General features: G+C 46.1%; 1 protein-coding gene across 1 annotated transcript in view; it reads left to right on the top strand.

Annotated features, from left to right (window-relative positions):
- Positions 1 to 20,799, top strand: part of RASA3 (RAS p21 protein activator 3) — a 126,311-nt gene that overhangs the window by 43,030 nt on the left and 62,482 nt on the right. Inside the window, exon 4 of the mRNA XM_006851554.1 lies at positions 2,741 to 2,817. Coding sequence (XP_006851617.1) covers positions 2,741 to 2,817 — 77 coding nt within the window. The remainder of the gene's footprint in view (positions 1 to 2,740; positions 2,818 to 20,799) is intronic.

The raw sequence follows: 20,799 nt of genomic DNA, 5'->3' as shown, positions 1-20,799 counted from the left end.
GGAGAAGGGAGTCAGTCTCACTGGTCCATGATTGTCAGGGATGGAGAAGGGAGTCAGTCTCACTGGTCCATGATTGTCAGGGATGGAGAAGGGAGTCAGTCTCACTGGTCCATGATTGTCAGGGATGGAGAAGGGAATCAGTCTCACTGGTCCATGATTGTCAGGGATGGAGGAGAAGGGAGTCAGTCTCATCAGAGACCAGTGTGGCTGGAATCCAGAGAAGGCTTGTCAATGCCAAGACCCCCAGACAGTCTCCCAGAAGGATGAAAGCTGAGCAGGGGAGGGAATGCTGCCTTCTGCTCTGCCAGTAGTCCAGGGCCAGTCGGACATCGTATGGGGCCCTGTAGCCCCTCCTGCTGGGCTGGGACTAATTCAGGGAGTATCCTCTGGGTGTGCAGGTGGAGAGTAGAGCTCAGCCCCAGGTGGGGATGAGGATGAGGCCCTAGGGATTTCTGATTGGCCTGGGGTAACATGCACACCTGGTGAGACATAAGTAGCACAGGTGTTTTGTAAAGATGCCCAAGGAAAATACAATGGTACAGGCGTGACTGAAAGAATATCCAGATGCTAAGTGAAACGAATCGGTCTGGGAACCGCAAAGTCAGCAGTTCGAAACTACCAGCCGCTCCGCAGGAGAAAGATGAGGCTTTCTGCTCCCGTAAAGATTTACAGCCTCGGAAACCCTGTACAGGGTCGTGATGGGTCGGAACCCACTCGATGGCACATAACAACAACAATAACAACAAGGTGAAAACCTAAGTAGAAGTGGGGGTGGCTGCTGAGGGAGTAAGGTCTTTACAATGGTCCCTGGCGGTCTCATTGTTTAAATTCCATTCACACATTTTCTGGGCTTCCCTGCCCTGGGTTCGTCTGGGACAAGGTCTTGTTCTCCTTAAGGGTGTAGATTCTACAATTTTTAAGTCGGAAAGGACCTTGGAAATTATTTAGTTCAGTCCTCCACCACCTTAAAATGCAATGCAATTGAGATTTTTAACATCATGCATGCATACAACATACATGCATACTTTTTGCATAAATGTGATAACTTACATACTTTTGTTTGTGTGTTGTTTTTTTATAAAGAACCTGTTACTGTGAATTGGATGAAGCTTTAAAGCAGGCCAGTTTCACACTCAGCAAGTCATGCACATTTTGCTTCATCTCACTGGTTGCAGCCTCCACAATGGGACCGACATCATCACCTACCACTGCTTCCCTCTGTTTCCTATTTGACGTTTTTATTTTTTAAAGACCGAGGACTTTTTCCCTTTGCTTTGACTCCCTATTCCCGTTGTTCCTCCATGAAGTTTCTTCTTATGTGCTTCTTGATACTAACCGGAGAGTCCGCCGTAGCCCTTCACACATTGTTTGTGTTGATATCTTCACCTGCAGCAGGCCACGTAGGTCCACCAGTTGCTGTTAAGTGGACTCTGACTCAAGCCAACCCCAGGTGCATCAGAGTAGAACTCTGCTGCCCACGGTTGTCGACGGCTAATTTTTTGGAAGTAGATTCCCAGGTGACTCTGGGTGGACTTGAACCTCCAACCTTTTGGTTAGTAGCCGAGCATGTTAACCGTTTGTACCACCCAAGGACTGACTACATGAGTAGAGAGTGGTACAGAAACAGAGGTAACAACATAGGTGGAGGTGTACCAGAGCTTACATGCCTCAGAGTTCATTGGTGCTCTTGTTCCTCCAACTTCTTTGCTACTCCTTGTCCTTCTAGAAACATCTGTGAGCATCAAATTTCTACATAAGAACAGAAATTTCCTTTTCATCTTTGTTCAGACTTCACCTGAGGATCATCCAAATATAAGAAGTACAGAGATCCGTTTGTAAAGTTGAGCTTCTCTTCCCTTATCTTTTGCTCACCCCTGGCAAGATCATGAGACTTTGGGATATCTCATTCCAATGTCCCAAGTCATGTGTTGTTGTTGTTAAGTGCCGTCTTGTTGGTTCCAACTCACAGTTGTATAGGGTTTCCAAGACTATAAATCTTTACGGGAGCAGAAAGCCTCATATTTCTCCCAGAGAGCAGGTGGTGGGCTTGAACCACAAACCTTATGGTTTGCAGTCCAGTGTTTATCCTACAGAGCCACTGTGTTCCCTATTTGTCCCATGTTGTTGTTAAGTGTCATTGAGTCATTTCTGACTCGTAGTGACTCTGTACAGGGTTTCCAAGGAGCAGCTGGTGGGTTTGAACCACTGACCTTGTGGCAAACCACAAGGTCATGTTGTTGTTGTTAAGTGCTGTTGAGTCAATTCCGACCCATAGTGACCCTGTTTCCAAGGAGCAGCTGGTGAGCTTGAACCACCGACCTTGCAGCTCAAACGACTGCAGTCTGACGCATTAAATGATCAACTTCTAGGAAAACAAGCATGTGTTTGTTTTTGAGTAACTTTTCCTTACACTTTTCTTCTGAAACAGCCTATCTGCCTCCAGTAGAGATGGGAGCATGTATGGCCCCCCGTTAGGCAACAGCATAGGACAAGATGACCGAACTCTTGATCTCAGCAGACTTTTCCCCATAATCTCCTTTGGGGAAAGCTTGACCACCATGACGGAGTCTCAAGGATTTGAGTGGGAGGACATAGGAAACCACCAGCGGGTGCTCCCTGGGTGGGGTCTAATGAGGTTCTGCTTTGTGAGAACACGTACGGGACATAGTTAGTAGCTGGCTGGGGACAGTGTGCCACATGCCTTGTCATCTCTGTGAGACACTTGTCATTGTCATTTCAGGGCAAAGTCCACCTGGAGATGAGGCTGAGCGAGGTGATCACAGACACCGGCGTCGTTTGTCATAAACTTGCCACACGGTAAGACACACAGAACATGCTGTCACGTCACCCTGGCGGGAATGATAATGTCTGACCACCGGTGACATGATCCGTTTATGTATTTTTTTTAACAAACAGGTTGGAGTTTCCAGACTTGATGAGTTGCCAAGACGACTTCGTTTTCTTGTTTTTATTATAAGAGATTCTGGCATATTCTCCTTTGGTGTTGTTAACTGCTGTCGAGTCAGTTCTGACCCACAGCAACCCTGCATAGGGTTTCCTAGGAGCGGCTGGTGAGCTTGAACAGCTGACCTTGTGGTCCAGCGAATTAACCCACAGCGCCACACCAGGACTCCATATTCTCATTAAGATCCTCAATACTGTGCATGCTTTTCCTTAGAGGTCCATGTATGGGAGTTTTGCAAGGAGCCAAAGCCCGTCAATGCCACATTTAGGCAGCAAGATGATTACTGTTATCTCTGCATTCCACAGCAGGGAACGGAGGCTCAGGGAAGTGATGTGAGTTCCCCCAGGTCTGCGCAGTAAGTGCACAGCAAGACCCTGAACTCAGGCCTCCCGCTCCCAATCCAAAGCTCTTTCTATCCCATAATACCTGTGTGCTTGGTAGTCTCAGTGCTTCATAATGCTTGGCCTTTGTTGTTGTTAAGTGCTGTCGAGTCGGTATCGACCCATAGCGACCCTGTGTAGGGTTTCCAAGGAGCGGGTGGTGAGCTTGAACTGCTGACCTTGCAGTTCAAACAGCTTTGCAATCTCGTGCATTAACCCACAGTGCCACACCAGGACTCCAAAGGCCTGGCCTTTGGGGGCCACCAATTCCTTAGATAATCTGAAGAGAGCTCTGCACACCCCTCAGAAAAAGTACTTCTGCATGCACACACCAGGTCTCCACAGACCTTGTGAAGCCTTGGGTTCTTTGAGGTATACTCCCAGGCAAGGCAACACTCCTGCCTTGGAGCCCAGGCCCCTCACTGCACAAAGTACAGGCGTTATGGGTCCCCTCCCTTTCTCAGGCTTAAACCCCATGCCCAGTTACAGATCCAATCTTCAGGGCGCTGAGTGGACCACTGTCGGGAGGTCCTGATGTGTTCTTTCCCACAGGGAGGGACGCAGGGGTCTGGAGAGGCAAGGTCGTTACTGTTCAAGTAAAGAGGAGACAGGAAGAGTAAGTGAGGACTCACCAAGATCAGTTCTCTGGTGATTGACACTCGTCCTCTTCCTGAAGGCTCACTGCCTTCAGCTGTGTGAGCCCCAGTCTTCTTGGTCTTTGGAGAGAATCTGCTTTCAGCTCTTCTTCCCTGTGTTTGAGAAAGTCCTTATAAAGATTTCACTCTCTCTGGTTCACGAGACAGGTGCCCCAACATTGTTGTCTACCACCCCAAGAAGACCCTGTCTGATGGCCGGAAGATCGAATTTGATCCTCCCAGACTGTAGGGGTTTCTCTGTGCAGTGTGTAAACAGATAGTCGTTGCAACATCAGACATATAAGTGCTGAGAATCTCCCTGTATTTTTAAGCTTGGGTGTCAATCCAGTGCAGATGTGGTGAGTTAAACGCCTTTTGCACATTCCTCTGATGTAATGCTTGAGCTTAAGGTAGTTGCTATGTTGAGGCTGGACTCTGCTCTGAGTCGGTGGCACGGAGGAGAGACATTCTTCCCTATGTATGTACACACACACAGTTAGCTGTATGTTGAGAGGATCCTCCGACCTCCTGAAGCCCAGCATTTAGCTCTGTGTGCACACACCTGGGCTCCCTCTGCATGCTTGTACCCTTGCTCAAAATGCACCAGCATCTCATCCAGAGCAGGAAGAAAGCATGCATTCGTGGTCCAGCAGAAAGAATGAAAACAAGGCAGGGCATTAAACACCAATCCAAACCAGGAAAACTCATTGCTGCCAATTCTGACCCCTAGTGTTCGTGTAGGACAAACTAGAGCTGCCCATAGGGTTCCCGAGGTTATAGATCTTTACAAACACAAACCACGACCTCTTTACAGACTGCTACCTCTACTCCCGTAAAGATTTACACCCTCGGAAACCCTGTACAGGGTCGCTATGAGTCGGAACCGACTTGACGGCACTTAACAACAACAACAACAACCTCGTTCTGTGGAGCACCTGGCGGGCAACCTTTCCATTAGCAGTGGAGTGCTTAACCTCTGTGCCACCAGGGCTGCTTAAAACAGAGCCACCCACCCCCTGCCACAGAGTCTTTTCCAAATCAGTGACCCTATAGTACAGAGTTGCTAACCTCAAGGTCGGCAGTTCGAAACTACCAGTGGTTCCACGGGAGAGAGAGGAGGCTTTCTGCTCCCGTAAAGATTTACAGCCTCAGAAACCCTGTGCAGGGTCACTATGAGTCAGAACCCACTCCATGGCACATGACAACAACAACATAGGGCAGAGAAGACCTACTCCTTAAGGTTCCGAGTCTATAATGTTTATGCGAGCAGATGGCCTCATCTTTCCCCTTGGAGTGGCTGTTGAGATTGTCAGGATGCCCAACACTTACCACCAGTACTCCTTAAAAGAGAGCAGGAAGGGGTGGATACCGGGAAGGCAGGCCAGATTCTCCGAATCTTTGTGAAGAAGGGAGATCTGCTAGGAGGCTCCATGCATGGCGCCTACAATGGAAGGGAAGGGCTGCCCTCAGTCAGTGTAGAATTCTCGCCTCCCGTGCTGGAAATCTCGCTGCCACCCTGTCAATTCCTACTCATACTGTCCTTTTGTAGGGTTTTCTGAGACTACGTCTTCATAGGAGCCGAGAGCAATAGGTGGGTTTGAACTGCCAACTTTGTGGTTAGCAGGCCAGTGCTTATCCTACAGTGCCACCAGGGCTTGCGCACCATGAGGGAAGTCTGTTATGGGTGAGACCACCCTCACCCACATTCCGGCTGCTTTGTGATCTGCGCCCCCTCCAACTGAGTCTAACCTGATAGCACTTCAATTCATCTGTTGTCTTTTTTGTTGTTAAGTCCGTTCCAACTCATAGCAGCCCTGGAAAGGGTTTCTGAGGAGCAGCTGGTGGGTTTGAACTGCCGACCTTTCAGTTAGCAGTCCAGTGCTTATTCCTTTATTTTTTAGTTCCATTTTTCCACTAGCTTTTTGAAGCCCCTCGTACTTCGGACATATTGTGAGGAGGGACTGGTCGCTGGAGAAGGATATCATGTTTGGTAAGGTGAAGGGTCAGAGAAAAAGAGGAAGACCCCCAGCAAGATGGATTGGCAAAGTGGCAGCATCAGTAGACTCAAGCGTGGCAACAATTGTGAGGTTGGCCCAGGACCAGGCAGTGTTTCGTTCTGTTGTGCACTGGGTTGCTATGAGTTAGTGCTGACTAGATGGCACCTAACAACAACAACGTATTCAGGCGTTTGTCCCCTGCTCCTGCTAGACCTTACTCAAGTCCACCTTGGTTGTAGTTCCAGAAACACATTCTGTCTCAGACCAGGGCTGCCTGTCAGCAGCATATGACAGCCAGAATGTGGGTGGGTGACTATTTTCAGACTCCTCTTGGGCAGAGGAGGGTTTCTCCTGCTGGCAGCAGTAAATCCCAGATGCGATCAGATTTAAATTGGAGCTCAAGGGCTTGGGGTTCTGTTATGAAACACTTGGGGACATGCTGCGGCACACATCTTCTCATTTTGGTTTGGTTTCTTTTTAAGGAGCTTTTGTTTCAGAGAAAACTTAAGGATGGAAAATTAGGAAGTTTCTATAGCTCTGAGTGGGTGTTAGCGCCATTAGCTCCTGGGAAAGGAAGAGCTATTGCAGCCTTGTTTTTTTTTTTTTTGTTTTTGTTTTTGTTTTTAATTTCTCCCTCCTTGAATAGATCCTAACGTCTTGATTTGCCTTAGGCTGTGTAGGGTTTTATTGGCACCCTTGCAGACAACTAGCATTGTAATGACTTGGCTCTGTTTAACACCATTGTTTTTTTAAGTGGGTTCAAATTCATGCAAGGAAATGAACTTCATTTGTTCTAAAATGTTCTCTCTGAAATCTGCTGTGCCAACGTGGTTCGTGTTGACAGGTCTGTTCTAATGCTTATATATGGTTGAATATCAACAGTAGCCATCTGTCTCATCAAGTTTTTCAACCCACCAGCGTCAGCCGCACTTGGTCTCACTGTTAGCGCCGCAGGTATTCAGGATAGAAGGTCAGGGCGAGCGTATTGAGTCCTACGGCTCCTGTCCCGCTGCCGTCTTGTATTCACCCGGCTCCAGATGTGTTCATCGTGTCCAAATGCCCCTGCCTCTGCATTTTGCACTTGTGTTTCCTTGGCGACCTGGAATGCTCTTCCTCCACATACCCAGCCTGTTTCCTCCCTCCTGCTTCCAGAACTCTGCCCTGATGTCGTTTCCCTCTCTAAGAGGGTCCCCCCAGCCGTGTCTGTCCCTCTCCCCTGGTTTGTCCTTGTTTTTAGCTCTCTGTACTACTTGGCATGGTCTTGTGGTATTTATCATTTTATGACCTCCCCACCCACCCTCACTCCCCTGGGCTTGGTCCATTTCATTCACTGTTGGTTGTATCCCCAGCACTTTGGGCGGGGTCTGACACATTGTAGATGCTCAGTAAGTATCAGTGCCCCCTTGTATGTTCCACGGAATGTTGGTGGTGCAATGGAGTAAGTGTCAGGCTGTTAACTTCAAGGTTGGCGGTTCAAACCCACCAGCCACCCCTGGGGGTGAACAATGTAGCTTCCTGCTCCCATGAAGATTTACAGTCTTGGAAACCCCTAAGGAGCCGTTCTACTCTCATCTCTAGGGTCCCTGTGAGTGGGCAGTCGATGGTTGTGTATACCACCTCCTACTACACAGTGTCCTCGTCAACAGGAGATGGCTAGAGGCCTCAGTTCCTCAGCATCAGGGTCAGAACTGGACTGGTCCACCCTTCACGTCCCTCAATCCCAGGCTTCTTCTTTTGCTTCTTAACTGGCCCCAAACATTCTCTGACCTGTTCCTTGTGGAGTATTTCCTGGCAGGGCTTTCTGAGTTTCTGCTTCAGTTCCCATTTCCCTACCCAGCTTAACCAAAACCCAGTGACTCATGGGGAGCCCACGTGTGTCATGGTAAGAGTGTGCGCCATAGGAGTTTAAATGGGCCGTGTTCTGGTCTTTCTTCCAAATGCCCCTGGGTGGACTCGAACCTCCAACGTTTCCATTAGCAGCTGAGAGTATGCACTGTTTACATGCCCCCTCCAGGGTCTCCCTGACCCAGCTCACCACTTTTTTGGTGCTCTAGACAGAACTTATTCTTTTCTACTGATTTTGAAGAAAGGAGAGACAACGTGATGTTCTCCTCCACCTTCCTAACCTCTGGGCCACTTGGTGAATCTGTGAGATTTCTTTCCTAAGAAATTCAGTGGAGCTCATTAACTACAATCCCAAGATTTTTCTTCTTCTGAGGGTTTAGAGAGAAAGCAAAGACATAGCTCCTCCTTTTTCTCCTACGGTTCCAGGATGTTGATCCATGGACTTTCTCCAATTCTGATAAGAAGGGAATTACTTCTCCATCACTTGCTGGATTGGCAGACCCAAAATTAGGAGGACGGGAAGCCTTCGGGTATATATGGAGACTTTTCCAATGTGCTTGTTTAACCCCCTGCCTTGGGGGATTCTGTGAAGGTGGAATGCCCTGAATGGAACTCTACCAAATCTCAGCCTTTCGTACCACATTTTAGCTTTTGTTGTTGTCCTTTCTGTTTTATTTTACTTCCTCACACCCCAATCTGGAGTCTGGTGAGTCACCCTGATGTTGTCTGTCTGCAGTGCTCCTCGCTGACTTGTACTTCCCCGCCTAACAAAAGCCACTCTTGTTTTCACAGATGAAACCTGGAGGGGAGGGAGGTGATGGTACAGACGGGCAAGTTGAGCCTCATCTGTCATAGAACCTTTCATCAAACACTTCCCATGGGACCAGCAGTGGGGCAGGCACTTGACTACTCTGTCTCTTCCCCTCCCAGGTGGTTTGAGTTCATGAATGAAGCTGATTGTATCAGAGCCCAGTGGACCTGTGCTGTTTTCTGTTACAGTCACAACTTAGGGATGTCCATCACTCCGGCCCAGAGCAAACCAACCTATGGGTTCTCTACATTTCCTTTTCAGACAATAGAAGCAGAGAATGAATTCTTCCATGCCAAGTATTGGCTTTATAAGCAACCTTCCTGCTCTCAACCATCCCATAGTCGGGGAATGACGGGGTCCTTGAAGTAGACAGTTGGCAGTCTTCACAATGAGTGAAAGAGGTGTGAAAAGTTAAGGGAAACAATAGGTTTACGGACCAAGGAAGTGTCCAGGGACTAGAAGCTGCCTGAAGGATCAAAGGGCAGAGGTTTTGTTATGGAGGCTGGTGAGAGCCAGAGGTAAGGAGGAGGGCCCATGTGCCAGGAAATTACACCAACCGAAGGATGTTGCCACTTTCAGGGTACTGGGAAGCAGAGAGGACGTGGTGGTGTGCCGTGGAGTCGGTTCCGACTCATAGTGACCCTGTACAGGGTTTCCAAGGCTGTAAATCTTTACAGGAGTAGAAAGCCTCATCTTTCTCCTGCGGAACAGCTGGTAGTTTCAAACTGCTGACCCTGAGGTTAGCAGCCCAATTTGTAAGCACTATGTTACCAGCGCTCCTGAGCAGGGGGGTTATAAATACCCTGGCTTCGCTTTTTTCCACCTTCTGAGTGCTACCAGTGCTTCCCAATCCAATCAGAAGCCACAGAGCAGGGGAGCATGGGTGTTGTAGTTCCTAGAAGTCTGCTTCCTGGGGAGCAGAGAGGGGTGGGATATGGATCAGTGGAAAGGGTAAGTGGGAGATTAGAGAACATATAAAATAAAGGCAATAAAAAGGATCGTGTGAGAGGTGACAGTAAGGAACCGACGTGAAGGATTTCTGTAGTTCCCTCCAGGAGAAAATGTTTCTGGCGGGCACAATGAGAACATACTTATTCAGTGGGAAGTCTTATGGAAGACAGTGGTTGCTGGCATCGGGGACCCCATTATGAAAAGGAGGGAGTATTTCCAGGACTCCTCCAAACACCCTGTGAATAGAACGGAGTGGTACTCTTCACTCGAACCCAGTGGCTTTACTCCAGGTTTCTTGAGTCTTCAAAGTCCAGAGTCTTTCTCTCCTTGGTGTCTGCTCACACCATAACCTGCAGGTAGCTCCACCTGTTCCCCCTCTCTATTTGTTCTCCTGATGGTACTTAACAACAACAACAGAGCCCAGCATGGCCGCTTTGGTGAAAGCCACCTTTCCCTCACTACCTATCTCCATCCATCCTTCCATCCATCCATCCATCCATCCATCCATTTTGTATACAGCATAGCTTTGGAGACAGTCAGACTTGGACTCGAATCCTAGTTACATAGAAGAGTATTAATCTCTTAGACCCAGTTTCCTCAGTAATGAAATGGAGACAATACTTAATGTTCAGCACTTTTTGAGGCTTATCATCTGTTTTTATTATTATAGATTTGAGATTTTTATCTATTAAACATTTGCCGTGTGTCAGATATTACTCTCCATACTTTACACACTGAGCTCATTACATCTTCAGAAAACCCATAAGTAATGTGTCTGTCATAAGCCCCATTTTGTTGAAGAGGAAACTGAGGCACGGGGTGGACTTGGTAACTTGCCTGTGGTCTTAGTACATGGTTGTTGTTATGTGCTGGGGAGTCGGTTTCGACTCATAGCGACCCTGTACAGGGTTTCCAAGGCTGTAAATCTTTACGGGAGCAGAAAACCTCATCTTTCACCCGCAGAACAGTTGGTAGTTTCGAACTGTTGACCTTGTGGTTCGCAGCCCGACTCATAACCACTATGCTAGCAGAGCTCCTTTTAGTACATGGTAGAACTTACAATTTGACTACAGAGTGCAGAGTGGGTGTTCAGACCAGGGATGCTGTACTGTGACTCCATCCCTCTAGTATGCAGCAGAGCTTTATTAAATGGTCACCCTCTTTCTCTATAGTTCTTATTGGCTGGTCCATAGATTTGGTATGTGTCATTCCCTGCCTTGTACGGTTTTCTTTCCATGTGTAAATGTCTTCTTTCCCCAGCTAGATCTCAAGATGGAAGTTGAAGGCCCCACCTCACAATTCTTTTTTATTCCTAACCAAGATAAACACACTATCTTTCAGCCATTTGCTCATTCATACATTTACTGATATATTAAAAATGTTTAATGAACACTACTAAATGCCAGGCAACATACTAGACCAGACTATAATATAGTATATATACCAGCTGCTCCTTAGAAACCCTATACAGGGTCGCTATGAGTCGGAACCAACTCGATGGCACTTAACAACAACAACAACAATACTATATATACAAACAGATCTGTGTTGGAAGAAGTACAACCATGTGCTCCTTGGGGGCCAGGATGGCCAAACTTCATCTCTCATACTTCAGACATATTGTCAGGAGGGACCAGTCTCTGGAGAGGGATATCATGTTTGGTAAGGTGGAGGGTCAGAGAAAAAGAGGAAGACCCCCAGCGAGATGGATTGGCAAGGTGCCAGCATCAGTGGGCTCAAGTGTGGCAGCAATTGTGAGGTTGGCCCAGGACCGGGCAGTGTTTCGTTCTGTTGTGCACAAGGTCACTATGAGTTAGTACCAACTCGATGGCACCTAACAACAACAATGCTAGACCTACCTTCTGGAGCCTAGGTCCTAGCAGAGAGACAGACATTAACACATAACTCTATAGACTTCTCGCATTTCAGTAGAGAGAAGCAATGTTTTTCGTGTGGAGAAGAGGAAGCCTGCTCCCAAGGTTACTGGGTGCAGAGAAGATCTTGATAATCATTTGCTATGTCGTTTACGTAGTTTGATCTCTGTGATGTGGAGATGCCTATACACTAGCAGCGAAAGGAGAGTCGTGTTAGGGAGTGAAGATGAATTTATACACATTTCTTTGGCTCTTGAGTCTCCTTCCTTTAGACCAGGGGTGGGGAATCTTTTTTCTGCCACAATTTATAGCTTCATTTGTGGGCCATATAAAATTATAAACTTAAAAATTAGCCTGCTATATTTGATCAAGCGTTTAATTAACTCACCCCTAACATGACAGCTTCTCCTAGTGTGGCGCTGTAGTATTAGCACCGGACTGTGAACCACAAGGTCGACAGTTTAAGACCATCAGCTGCTCTTTAGAAACCCTATACGGGGTTGTTCTGAGTTGAAACTGACGCAAAGGCACTTAAGAATAACAGCAATGTGATGGCTGGAACTGTGGTGGCCTTGGCAGGGCCAGACCAAATGATTCTCTGGTAGTGTAGTGGTTACAAATCGGGCTGCAAACCTTAAGGTCAGCAGTTCGAAACTACCACCTGTTCCACAGGAGAAAGATGAGGCTTTCTGCTCCTGTAAAGATTTACTTCCTCAGAAACCCTGTGCAGGGTCACTATGGGTCGGAACTGACTCCACGGCACATAACCACCGCCACCAACAACAACCACTATATGGCCGAAGGGCCGGATGTTCCCCACTCCTGCTTTAGAGAGAGAAATGAAACATTTATTTTTGCGTGAGTTGTTTTCTCCTTTTTCTTTTTATACAATTTGGGTGGAAATTTACAGAGCAAGTTGGTTTTCCATCCAACAGCTGATATTCACTGTGTTCCTGACACTGAATGTAACTGCTGCTGTAATATCACCGCACTCATTCCTCCCATCTTTATGTCCCGTCCATCCTTCTTTCCCGATCCTTCCCGCCTTCGGAGCATTACCGCTGGGCAAGTGCTGCCGCTTTCGCCCCAGTGGCTGGTGGTTCTGAGGTGCGTGCACCTCGCTGTGTGACTGTTCACCTTCTCGGCCTATCTGTTGTCTGTCTGAAAGGTTAGGTTGCTTGAAGGGCATCTTAGGACCATCCTCCCAAGAGTTCTTCCAGGCTCTATCAGACCCGTAAGTCTGGCCTTTTTATTATGATTATTGGAATTTTGTTCCACATCTTTCTCACATTCCGTCCAGTATCTAATACTGTAATTCCTTTAGGAGTGGTCATCAGTGGTAGTTCTAGAACCATCTAGTTCTTCTGGGCTCAGGGTATTGGAGGTCATGTGGTCCATTAGTACTTTGGACGAATTGAGCTGGATACTTAGTTTACTTCCTGTCACCGCTCCCCAAGAACTCCGGAGCCTCTTGGCTACATGAGTTGGCATTTTTCTCTTGGACATTGTGAATCTGCCTCTCTGTATCAAAACCAGTTGCTGACACATTGATTTTTGACTGATAATGACCTCATGTGTGTCAAAACAACTGTGTTCCACAGGGTTGTCAACGACTGATTTGGGGAAAATAGATCACCAAACCTGTTTTCCAGGTGCCTCTGAGTGGACTTGAACCGCCAACATTTAGTTAGTAAGGGAGCACAGTAACTGTTTGCGCCACCCAGAAGTGCCAAGTGAATGTTCAGTATGCATTCCTACTCTAAAGCTCTGTTGTTGTTGTTGTTGTTAAGTGCTGTCGAGTCGGTTCCGACTCATGGCGACCTTGTATAGGGTTTCCAATGAGAGGCTGGTGAGTTTGGACTGCCCACCCTGTGGTTCAAACCAACCTGTGGTCCAGTGATTTATCCCACAGTGCCATACCAGGATAGACCAAACAAAAGATCTTGTTGAATAACCTAGAAAACTCTATTTGAGGCAGCTGCCAACTCTGCCCCCAGCCCCTTGTTCCTCTCTCCTAATTGGAAGCTCCAGCCACACATTCTTCCTGCCAGACTTAACGTGTGATGCGGGTTGTCAGCCAGAGAAGTGCAGGGCGGCTCAGGAGGTGCACTGCTGAGTACAATTTTGCCGAGTGAAGCCAACCGGGAAATTACCTTTCTTTAAGGCTTCCAACTAGATCTCAAATCCAATAAAGATTCTAGTTTTCATTATTAGGAAATTACACCCCCAACCCCCAAATAAATATGCAGGGCTGTTGCTTTGTGGTTCTTTGTGTCTCAGGTTAAGGAGAGGTTTCAGAGGAAAGCCATTCAGGCCAAATGCTGACCAGGTGGTAGGCATGGGCAGTCATTGCTTGGAGCCGCTGTGGACTTCATCAGTGTGTATCAGAGAAATCTCTGCAGTCTTTTCATTTGCTTTGACAGCAGCCTAGGACAGGAAGTGGACTGTCTTTTCTCATAGTTGGGTGGAGAAGCGAAGGCACCAAGCTGTCAAGATCTAGGGAAGGAAGAAAATTGACTCATGATTTCTCAACTGCCACCTCTTCTTCTGTCGCAGCCTGCCACTCGGTCCCTGACGCATGGATGGCTGTCAAGTCAGGTGTGCAGCGTAGGCTGTGGTCCAGTAGGATTTTCAAAGCTATGACCTTTTGGAAGATCACCAGACCTTTCTTCCAAGGTGCCCTGGGTGGCTTCACCCCATCAGTCTTTCTGTTGGTGTTTAGTGCTGACCTGTTGGCATCACCTAGCTTAAATATAAATCCGTTACCATGGAAGCAATTCCGACTCATAGGAACTCTATAAATCAGACCAAACCCACTGCTTGAATTGATTCCAACTCCGACCAACCCAACAGGACTTCTTGAGACTGAAACTTTACGGAAGCTGACAGCCTCATCTTTCTCTCATGGAGCAGCTGGTGGGTTTGAACCGTCAACCTTATAGTTAGTAGTCCAGTGCATATCCTAAAGTGCCACCCCAACGCTCAGTGACCCTACTGTTGTTATGTGCCATCAAGTCAGTTCTGACTCATCATGATCCTGTATAGGGTTTCCAAGGAGGACTGGAGGGTTTAAATCACCAAACTTGTGGCTAGCAGTCCAGTGCTTATCCTATAGTGCCGTACCAGGACTCCTATGTTGTTGTTGTTGTTGTTAAGTGCTGTCAAGTCAATTCTTACTCATAGTGACCCTGTATAGGGTTTCTGAGGAGCAGCTGGTGAGCTTGAACCAACGACCTTGCACTTCATTTGAAGTCTGGCACGGTAACCCACAGCACCACACCAGGACTCCTATGTTGTTGTTGTTAAGTGCCGTCGAGTCGATTCCGGCCAGTAGCGACCCTGTATAGGGTTTCTGAGGAGCAGCTGGTGAGCTTGAACCACCAACCTTGCACTTCAAATGACTTTGCAGTCTGGCACATTAACCCACAGCACCACACCAGGACGCCTATAAGGAGCTCTAAGTGTTGAAGCAAGAGTCCGGTTCATGCAGTGGGTCAGCACTTGGTGGTTCGTAGGAGAAAAGGCCTGGGGATCTTCTCTAGTACAGATTACAGTCTAGGAAACTGTCCTATTAGGTTCCTGTGAGTCAGAACTGACTCAATGACACACAACAACAACAGTAACACCAAATGTTCAAAGACGCAAGACAGGACTCAATGGGCTCGAGCAAGGCAACAATTGTGAGGCTGGCCAGGGATCGGGCAGTGTTTCCTTCTGTGGTGCATAGGGTCGCTATGAGTCGGTGCTGACTCGATGGCACCTAAAAATAACAACACCAATGCACTTTAAATCCCAGCCTCACAGATAGCATTGGGCACTTTGTCTGTCCCCAAGTTTCCTTTCTAGGAAGTGGGAGGCCCCTCATGAATGGCCGACCTAGACACTACTCTCTGCCTTTTGTACTTTTGTACTTCCAGCATTCCCAGGTGTTCGTGGACTTTTTGTCACACAGGAGATAACCTAGAGAAAGGGACAGTGTGTGACTAGACCTTTTGTCATGACTGTAGTTTTCCGGTGAAATAAAAAGGGTCTTCCTGTGATGGGAGGCAGTCTCAGCAGGAAGGTTGCCCTCCCCCTGCCCTCCAGCCCCCGTGGCTTGGTGGCTGTGCTAAAATTGACCCACAAAGCTGTTAGTGTTAGGGTGCTAATGAAGTGCCGCCCACGTCTGACTGAGGTGAGGAGAACACGGTTTTCATTCCGCTTTGTGCATTTTGCCTGCCAGATGGTTGGGGTATTGATTTTCCTTTTTTTCCAAGATACCTTTACGTAACTGCAGTCGGGAGCTAGTCTTTGTTTTGAGGTAGAGGACAGAGCATTTCTCAGATGGGTCTTTCTATGGGTAGGTGTGAAAATGAGGAATTCAGACGATTTGCCCAATACTCTAGGTGGACCCTCTATCTAGTTTATTCTTTTTAAGAACTAAGATGTCGGAGGAACTACTTTGGTGGTACAAATGGTTAAATACTCCTCTGCTTATTAAATTGTTGCTGCTTCTTACCCACCCAGAGGCTCCTAAAGATTACAGCCTAGGGAACCTGACTCTGTCATATGGGGTCACTGTGAGCTGGAAATGACTGGGCAGCACCTATCAACAGAGCCGTTCCCCAATCTGGAAATCCCTCATTCTCCCCTCTCTTTTAATAGAAAATTCTTTGTCTTGAAAAATCTCACCTTAAAGTGTCACTTTGTGCTGAAGCCTCTCCCTGACCCTCCCGAGCGCGTTGACAAAGCCAATGGTGCTGAGAAGCTACCCACTCACAGTAGCCTCACGGGTCTCAGCACAGAGCTGGGCCCCTTAGGGTCTCAATGTCCGTCATCCTTCAAAAGTAGATCACCAGGTCTTTCTTTCAAGGGGCCTTCTGGGTGGGAATGAGCCCTCAACCTTTGGTCAGTAACTGTGCACTTAACCATTTTCTGCCACCCAAGACCATCTTGAGTGGGCAGGCTCCCATCTTGCTTTCCCATTGATGGCCTTCATTGCACTTACCCACATGGGAATAAGGATTTACTTTCTTTTGTTGCTTTGTCAGCCAAACAGAACATGACCTTCATGGCTATAAGACCATGTTTTGTCCTAGTCACCACTCTATTACGGCGCTGCAGGGTAAGCACTGGACTGCTCACCCCAAGTCGGTGTTTCAAACCCACTAGCTGCTCCTCAGAAAACCCTCTAGTGGGTTGCTGTGAGTCAGAACTGATTCGATGGCACTTAGCAGTACCAGCAACAGCGTTACTGTTCTTAGAATGACAAGGAAAGTTCCATGAGAGTGTGTTCAGTGGTCCTTAACAATGAGTAAATATTCATTTAGTAGATGAACTAATAGAAACTAAGTAATCTAAAAGATAGACCAAGAAATATTTTAGAAAATGAAGTAAAGCAAGAAAGAGTTGAAAATATTGGATGAAGTTAGTAGAACTAACGGATTAATTCATGAGGCCCAATGCTACCCAGTAGGAATGACAGAAGAAAGTGGTGGAGTATTCGAGAGAAGAAGAAAATTCTTCTCCAAGTGTGGGAAGACATGATTTGTTTCAAGCAGGGCAAGTGTGCTGAGGAAGATAAATGACAAAAAGTCCCTTCATGTGGAAATACTCTGGTAGAAGATTAGAACCCATTTACAAAGAAAAGAACCTAAAGGTTCCAGAGAGTGCTGAAGGAGCTCAGGTACTAACTAACAAAGGACTAAGAAATTCGATTGCTTCCCAGCATCCCATGGCAAGGAGAAAATTGAATAGTCTGAAGGAAAGTGATTATGAATTGGCATGTGGGCAGCTAACAGTCAGATACTGCTTCTAAACATGACGGAATGATCGGAGCTCGGCTTACTCTTCCACCATAAACAACTTAAACACTGAGGCAAACTAAATGAATGAACTGTGTCCACATATGGGACACTTGGCAGCATGGTTTTATCATCCCTGAAACAAAAGGAAAAACCAAGATGGATCCTACAGTCATTCCAGCTTTCAGCTTGGAAGCACTTTCGTGACCACAGAGCAGGGCTGTCCCAAACAGAGTATGGCATGGCGGCCAGGGAGATGGGGGACCGAGGCTCAGAGGAGCTGAAGTGGTTGGAAAGTGTGGGTCAGGCTCCTGGAAAGAAGGGAACTTCCCAGAGCTCCAGGAGTCTTTGCTGGTTAGTAGGAAGCACTTGATAGGAACCAAGAAAAATGGGAAGTTGTCAAAAATGAAACGGGAATGTATAAAGATCGATATTCTAGGCGTTAGTGAGCTGAAATGGACTGGTATTGGCCATTTGGGATTGGACAATCATATGGTTTACTATGATGAGAATGATAAATTCAAGAGGGATTGTGTTGCTCTTGAAAAGCTATGGACAACACTGTGAAGTATGAGTATTCCAGAACACTTAATTGTGCTCATGAGGAATCTGTACCTGGACCAAGAGGCAGGTGTTTGAACAGAACATGGGAATTTTGAATGGTTCAAAATTAAGAAAGGTGTATTCTTTTACCATACTTATTCAGTATGCATGCTGAACAAATAATTCAAGAAGCTGGGTTATATGAAGAAAAATGTGGTATAAGGATTGGAGGAAGACTCATTAACAACCTGTAATATGCAGATGATACAACCTTGTTTGCTGAAAGTGAAGAGAACTTAAAATATTTACTGATGGAGATCAAAGAGCACAGCCTTCAGTATGGATTGCATCTCAATATAAAGAAAACAAAAATCCTCACCACTGGATCAATAAACAACATTCTTATCAAGGGAGAAAAGATTGAAGTTGTCAACGACTTCATTCTTCTTGGATCAACACTCAGAGAAGCAGCAGTCAAGAGATCAAACGACGTATTGCATTAGGCAAATCTGCTTCACAAGACTTTTTTAAAATGTTGAAGACCAAAGATGTCAGCTTGAGGACTAAGGTGCTCCTGACCCAAGCCATAGATTTTCAATAACCTCATATGCTTGCGAAAGCTGGACAGTGAATAAGGAAGACCAAAGAAGAATTGATGCATTTGAGTTATGGTGTTGGAGGAGAATATTGAAAGTGCCATGGACTGCCAAAAGAACCAACAGATCTGTGTTGGAAGAAGTGCAGCCACAGTGCTCCTTGGAGGCCAAGATGGACAGACTTCGTCTCTCATACTTTGGACATATTGTCAGGAGGAGGAGTCGCTGGAGAAGGATATCATGTTTGGTAAGGTGGAGGGTCAGAGAAAAAGGGGAAGACCCCCAGTGAGATGGATTGGCAAAGTGGCAGCATCGATGGGCTCAAGCATGGCAACAATTGTGAGGTTGGCCCAGGATTGGGCGGTGTTTCATTCAGTTGTGCCTAGGGTCACTATGAGTTGGTACCGACTCGATGGCACCTAACAACAACATCATTGAAAAGAATGTTTCATGATCTATCTAGAAGTTCCATGCTGTCTATGATAATATAATATTCATGCGCCTATCAGATGTGGTGCTGTGGGTTAATGTGCTGGACTGCAAAGTCGGTTTGAACTGCAATGTTGGTGTTTGAAGCTCACCAGCCACTCCTCAGAAAAGGGTCACTATGGGTCATAACTGACACAACAGCACTGAACAACATAAAGAAGACCAGTTAATACCACTATTATTCAAATTTACACACCAACCACTAAAGCCAGTGATGATGAAACTGAAGAATTCTACCAACTTCTTCAGTCTGAAATTGATCAGACATGCAATCAAGATGCATTGATCATTACTGGTGATCGGAATGCCAAAGTTGGAAACAAAGAGGAAGGATCAGTAATTGGAAGGTATGGTCTTGGTGATAGAAATGATGCTAGAAACCACATGATAGAATTTTGCAAGACCAATGACTTATTCACTGAAAATACCTTTTTTAAACAACATAAATGGTGACTACACACATGGACCTCACCACACAGAATACACAGGAGTCACATTGACTACATCTGTGTGAAGAGACAGTGGAAATACTCCATATCATCAGCCAAAACAAGGCCAGGGGCAGACTGTGAAGCAGACCATCAATTGCTCATATGCATGTTCAGGCTGAAGCTGAAGAAAATTAAAAGCCAAGAGCCAAAATGTGACCTTGAATGTATCCCACCTGAATTTAGAGATCATCTCAAGACCAGATTTGATGCATTAGACACAAATGACTGAAAACTAGAAGAACTGTGAAGTGTCATCAAGAACATTATACAGGAAGAAAGCAAAAAGTCATTAAAAAGACATAGAAAAAAGAAAAGTCCAAAATGGATGTCAGAAGCCAATCTGAAATTTGTTCTTGTCCATAGAGAAGCTATAGTGAATGGAAGAAATGAGGATGTTGAAGAGCTGAACGGAAATAGACAAAGCCAAGTAGTATAATGAAATATGCAAAGATCTGGAATTAGAAAAACCAAAGTGAAAAACGTGCTCTGTGTATCTCAAGCAGAAAGAATTGAAAAAAATCAAGCCTTGACTTGCAATATTGAATGATGCTGAACGCTTCAACAGAAGATTGCAGGTATACCCAAAGTCACTGTAACAAACATCAATAGTCAATTACAAGAGGTAGCATATGATCAAGACTCAATGATACTGAAGGAAGAAGTCCAAGCTGCACTGGAGGCATTGGTAAAAATAAGCCTTCAGTTGGCACTGTGGGTTAATGTGTCAGACTGTAAAGCCATTTGAATTGCAAGGTCCGTGGTTCAAGCTCACCAGTTGCTCCTTGGAGACCCTATACAGTATCACTATGGGTCAGAATCGACTTGATGGCACTTAACAAAAACAACAACTGACAATACAAATTGAAATCTTTCAACAAACTGATGCAGAATTGGAGGCACTCACTCATCTATGCCAGAAAATTTGGAAGACAGTTACCTGACTAACTGATTAGAAGAGATCCTTATTTGTGCCCATTCCAGAGAGAGGTGACCCAATGAAATGTGCAAAACATTGAACAATTCATTAATATACATAAATTACATGTAAATATAATTTTTCTGAAGGTAATTCAAAAAACGGTTATAACAGTACATCAACAGGGAACTTCTAGAGATTCAGGCCAGATTCAAATGAAGATGTGAAACGAGGGTATGATTGCTGATGTCAGATGTATCTTGGGTGAAAGTAGAGAGTACCAGAAAGATGGTACCCTTTCTTTATTGACTATTCAAAGACTTTCAGCTGTGTGCATCATGAAAAATTATGGATAATCTTGTGAAGAATGGGTATTCCAGAACACTTAATTGTGCTAATGAGGAGCCAGTGTAGTGACCAAGAGGTGGTTGTTAAAAGAGAACAAGGGGGTGCTGAATCATTTAAAATCAGGAAAGGTGTGCTCCAGGGTTGTATCCTTTCATTGTATCTATTCAGTCTGTAC

The sequence above is a fragment of the Chrysochloris asiatica genome, unplaced genomic scaffold, assembly GCF_000296735.1.
Source record: "Chrysochloris asiatica unplaced genomic scaffold, ChrAsi1.0 scaffold00029, whole genome shotgun sequence".
NCBI lineage: Eukaryota > Metazoa > Chordata > Mammalia > Afrosoricida > Chrysochloridae > Chrysochloris > Chrysochloris asiatica.
Note: the sequence above shows the minus strand (reverse complement) of the source record. Positions and strands in the feature narration are given on the sequence as shown.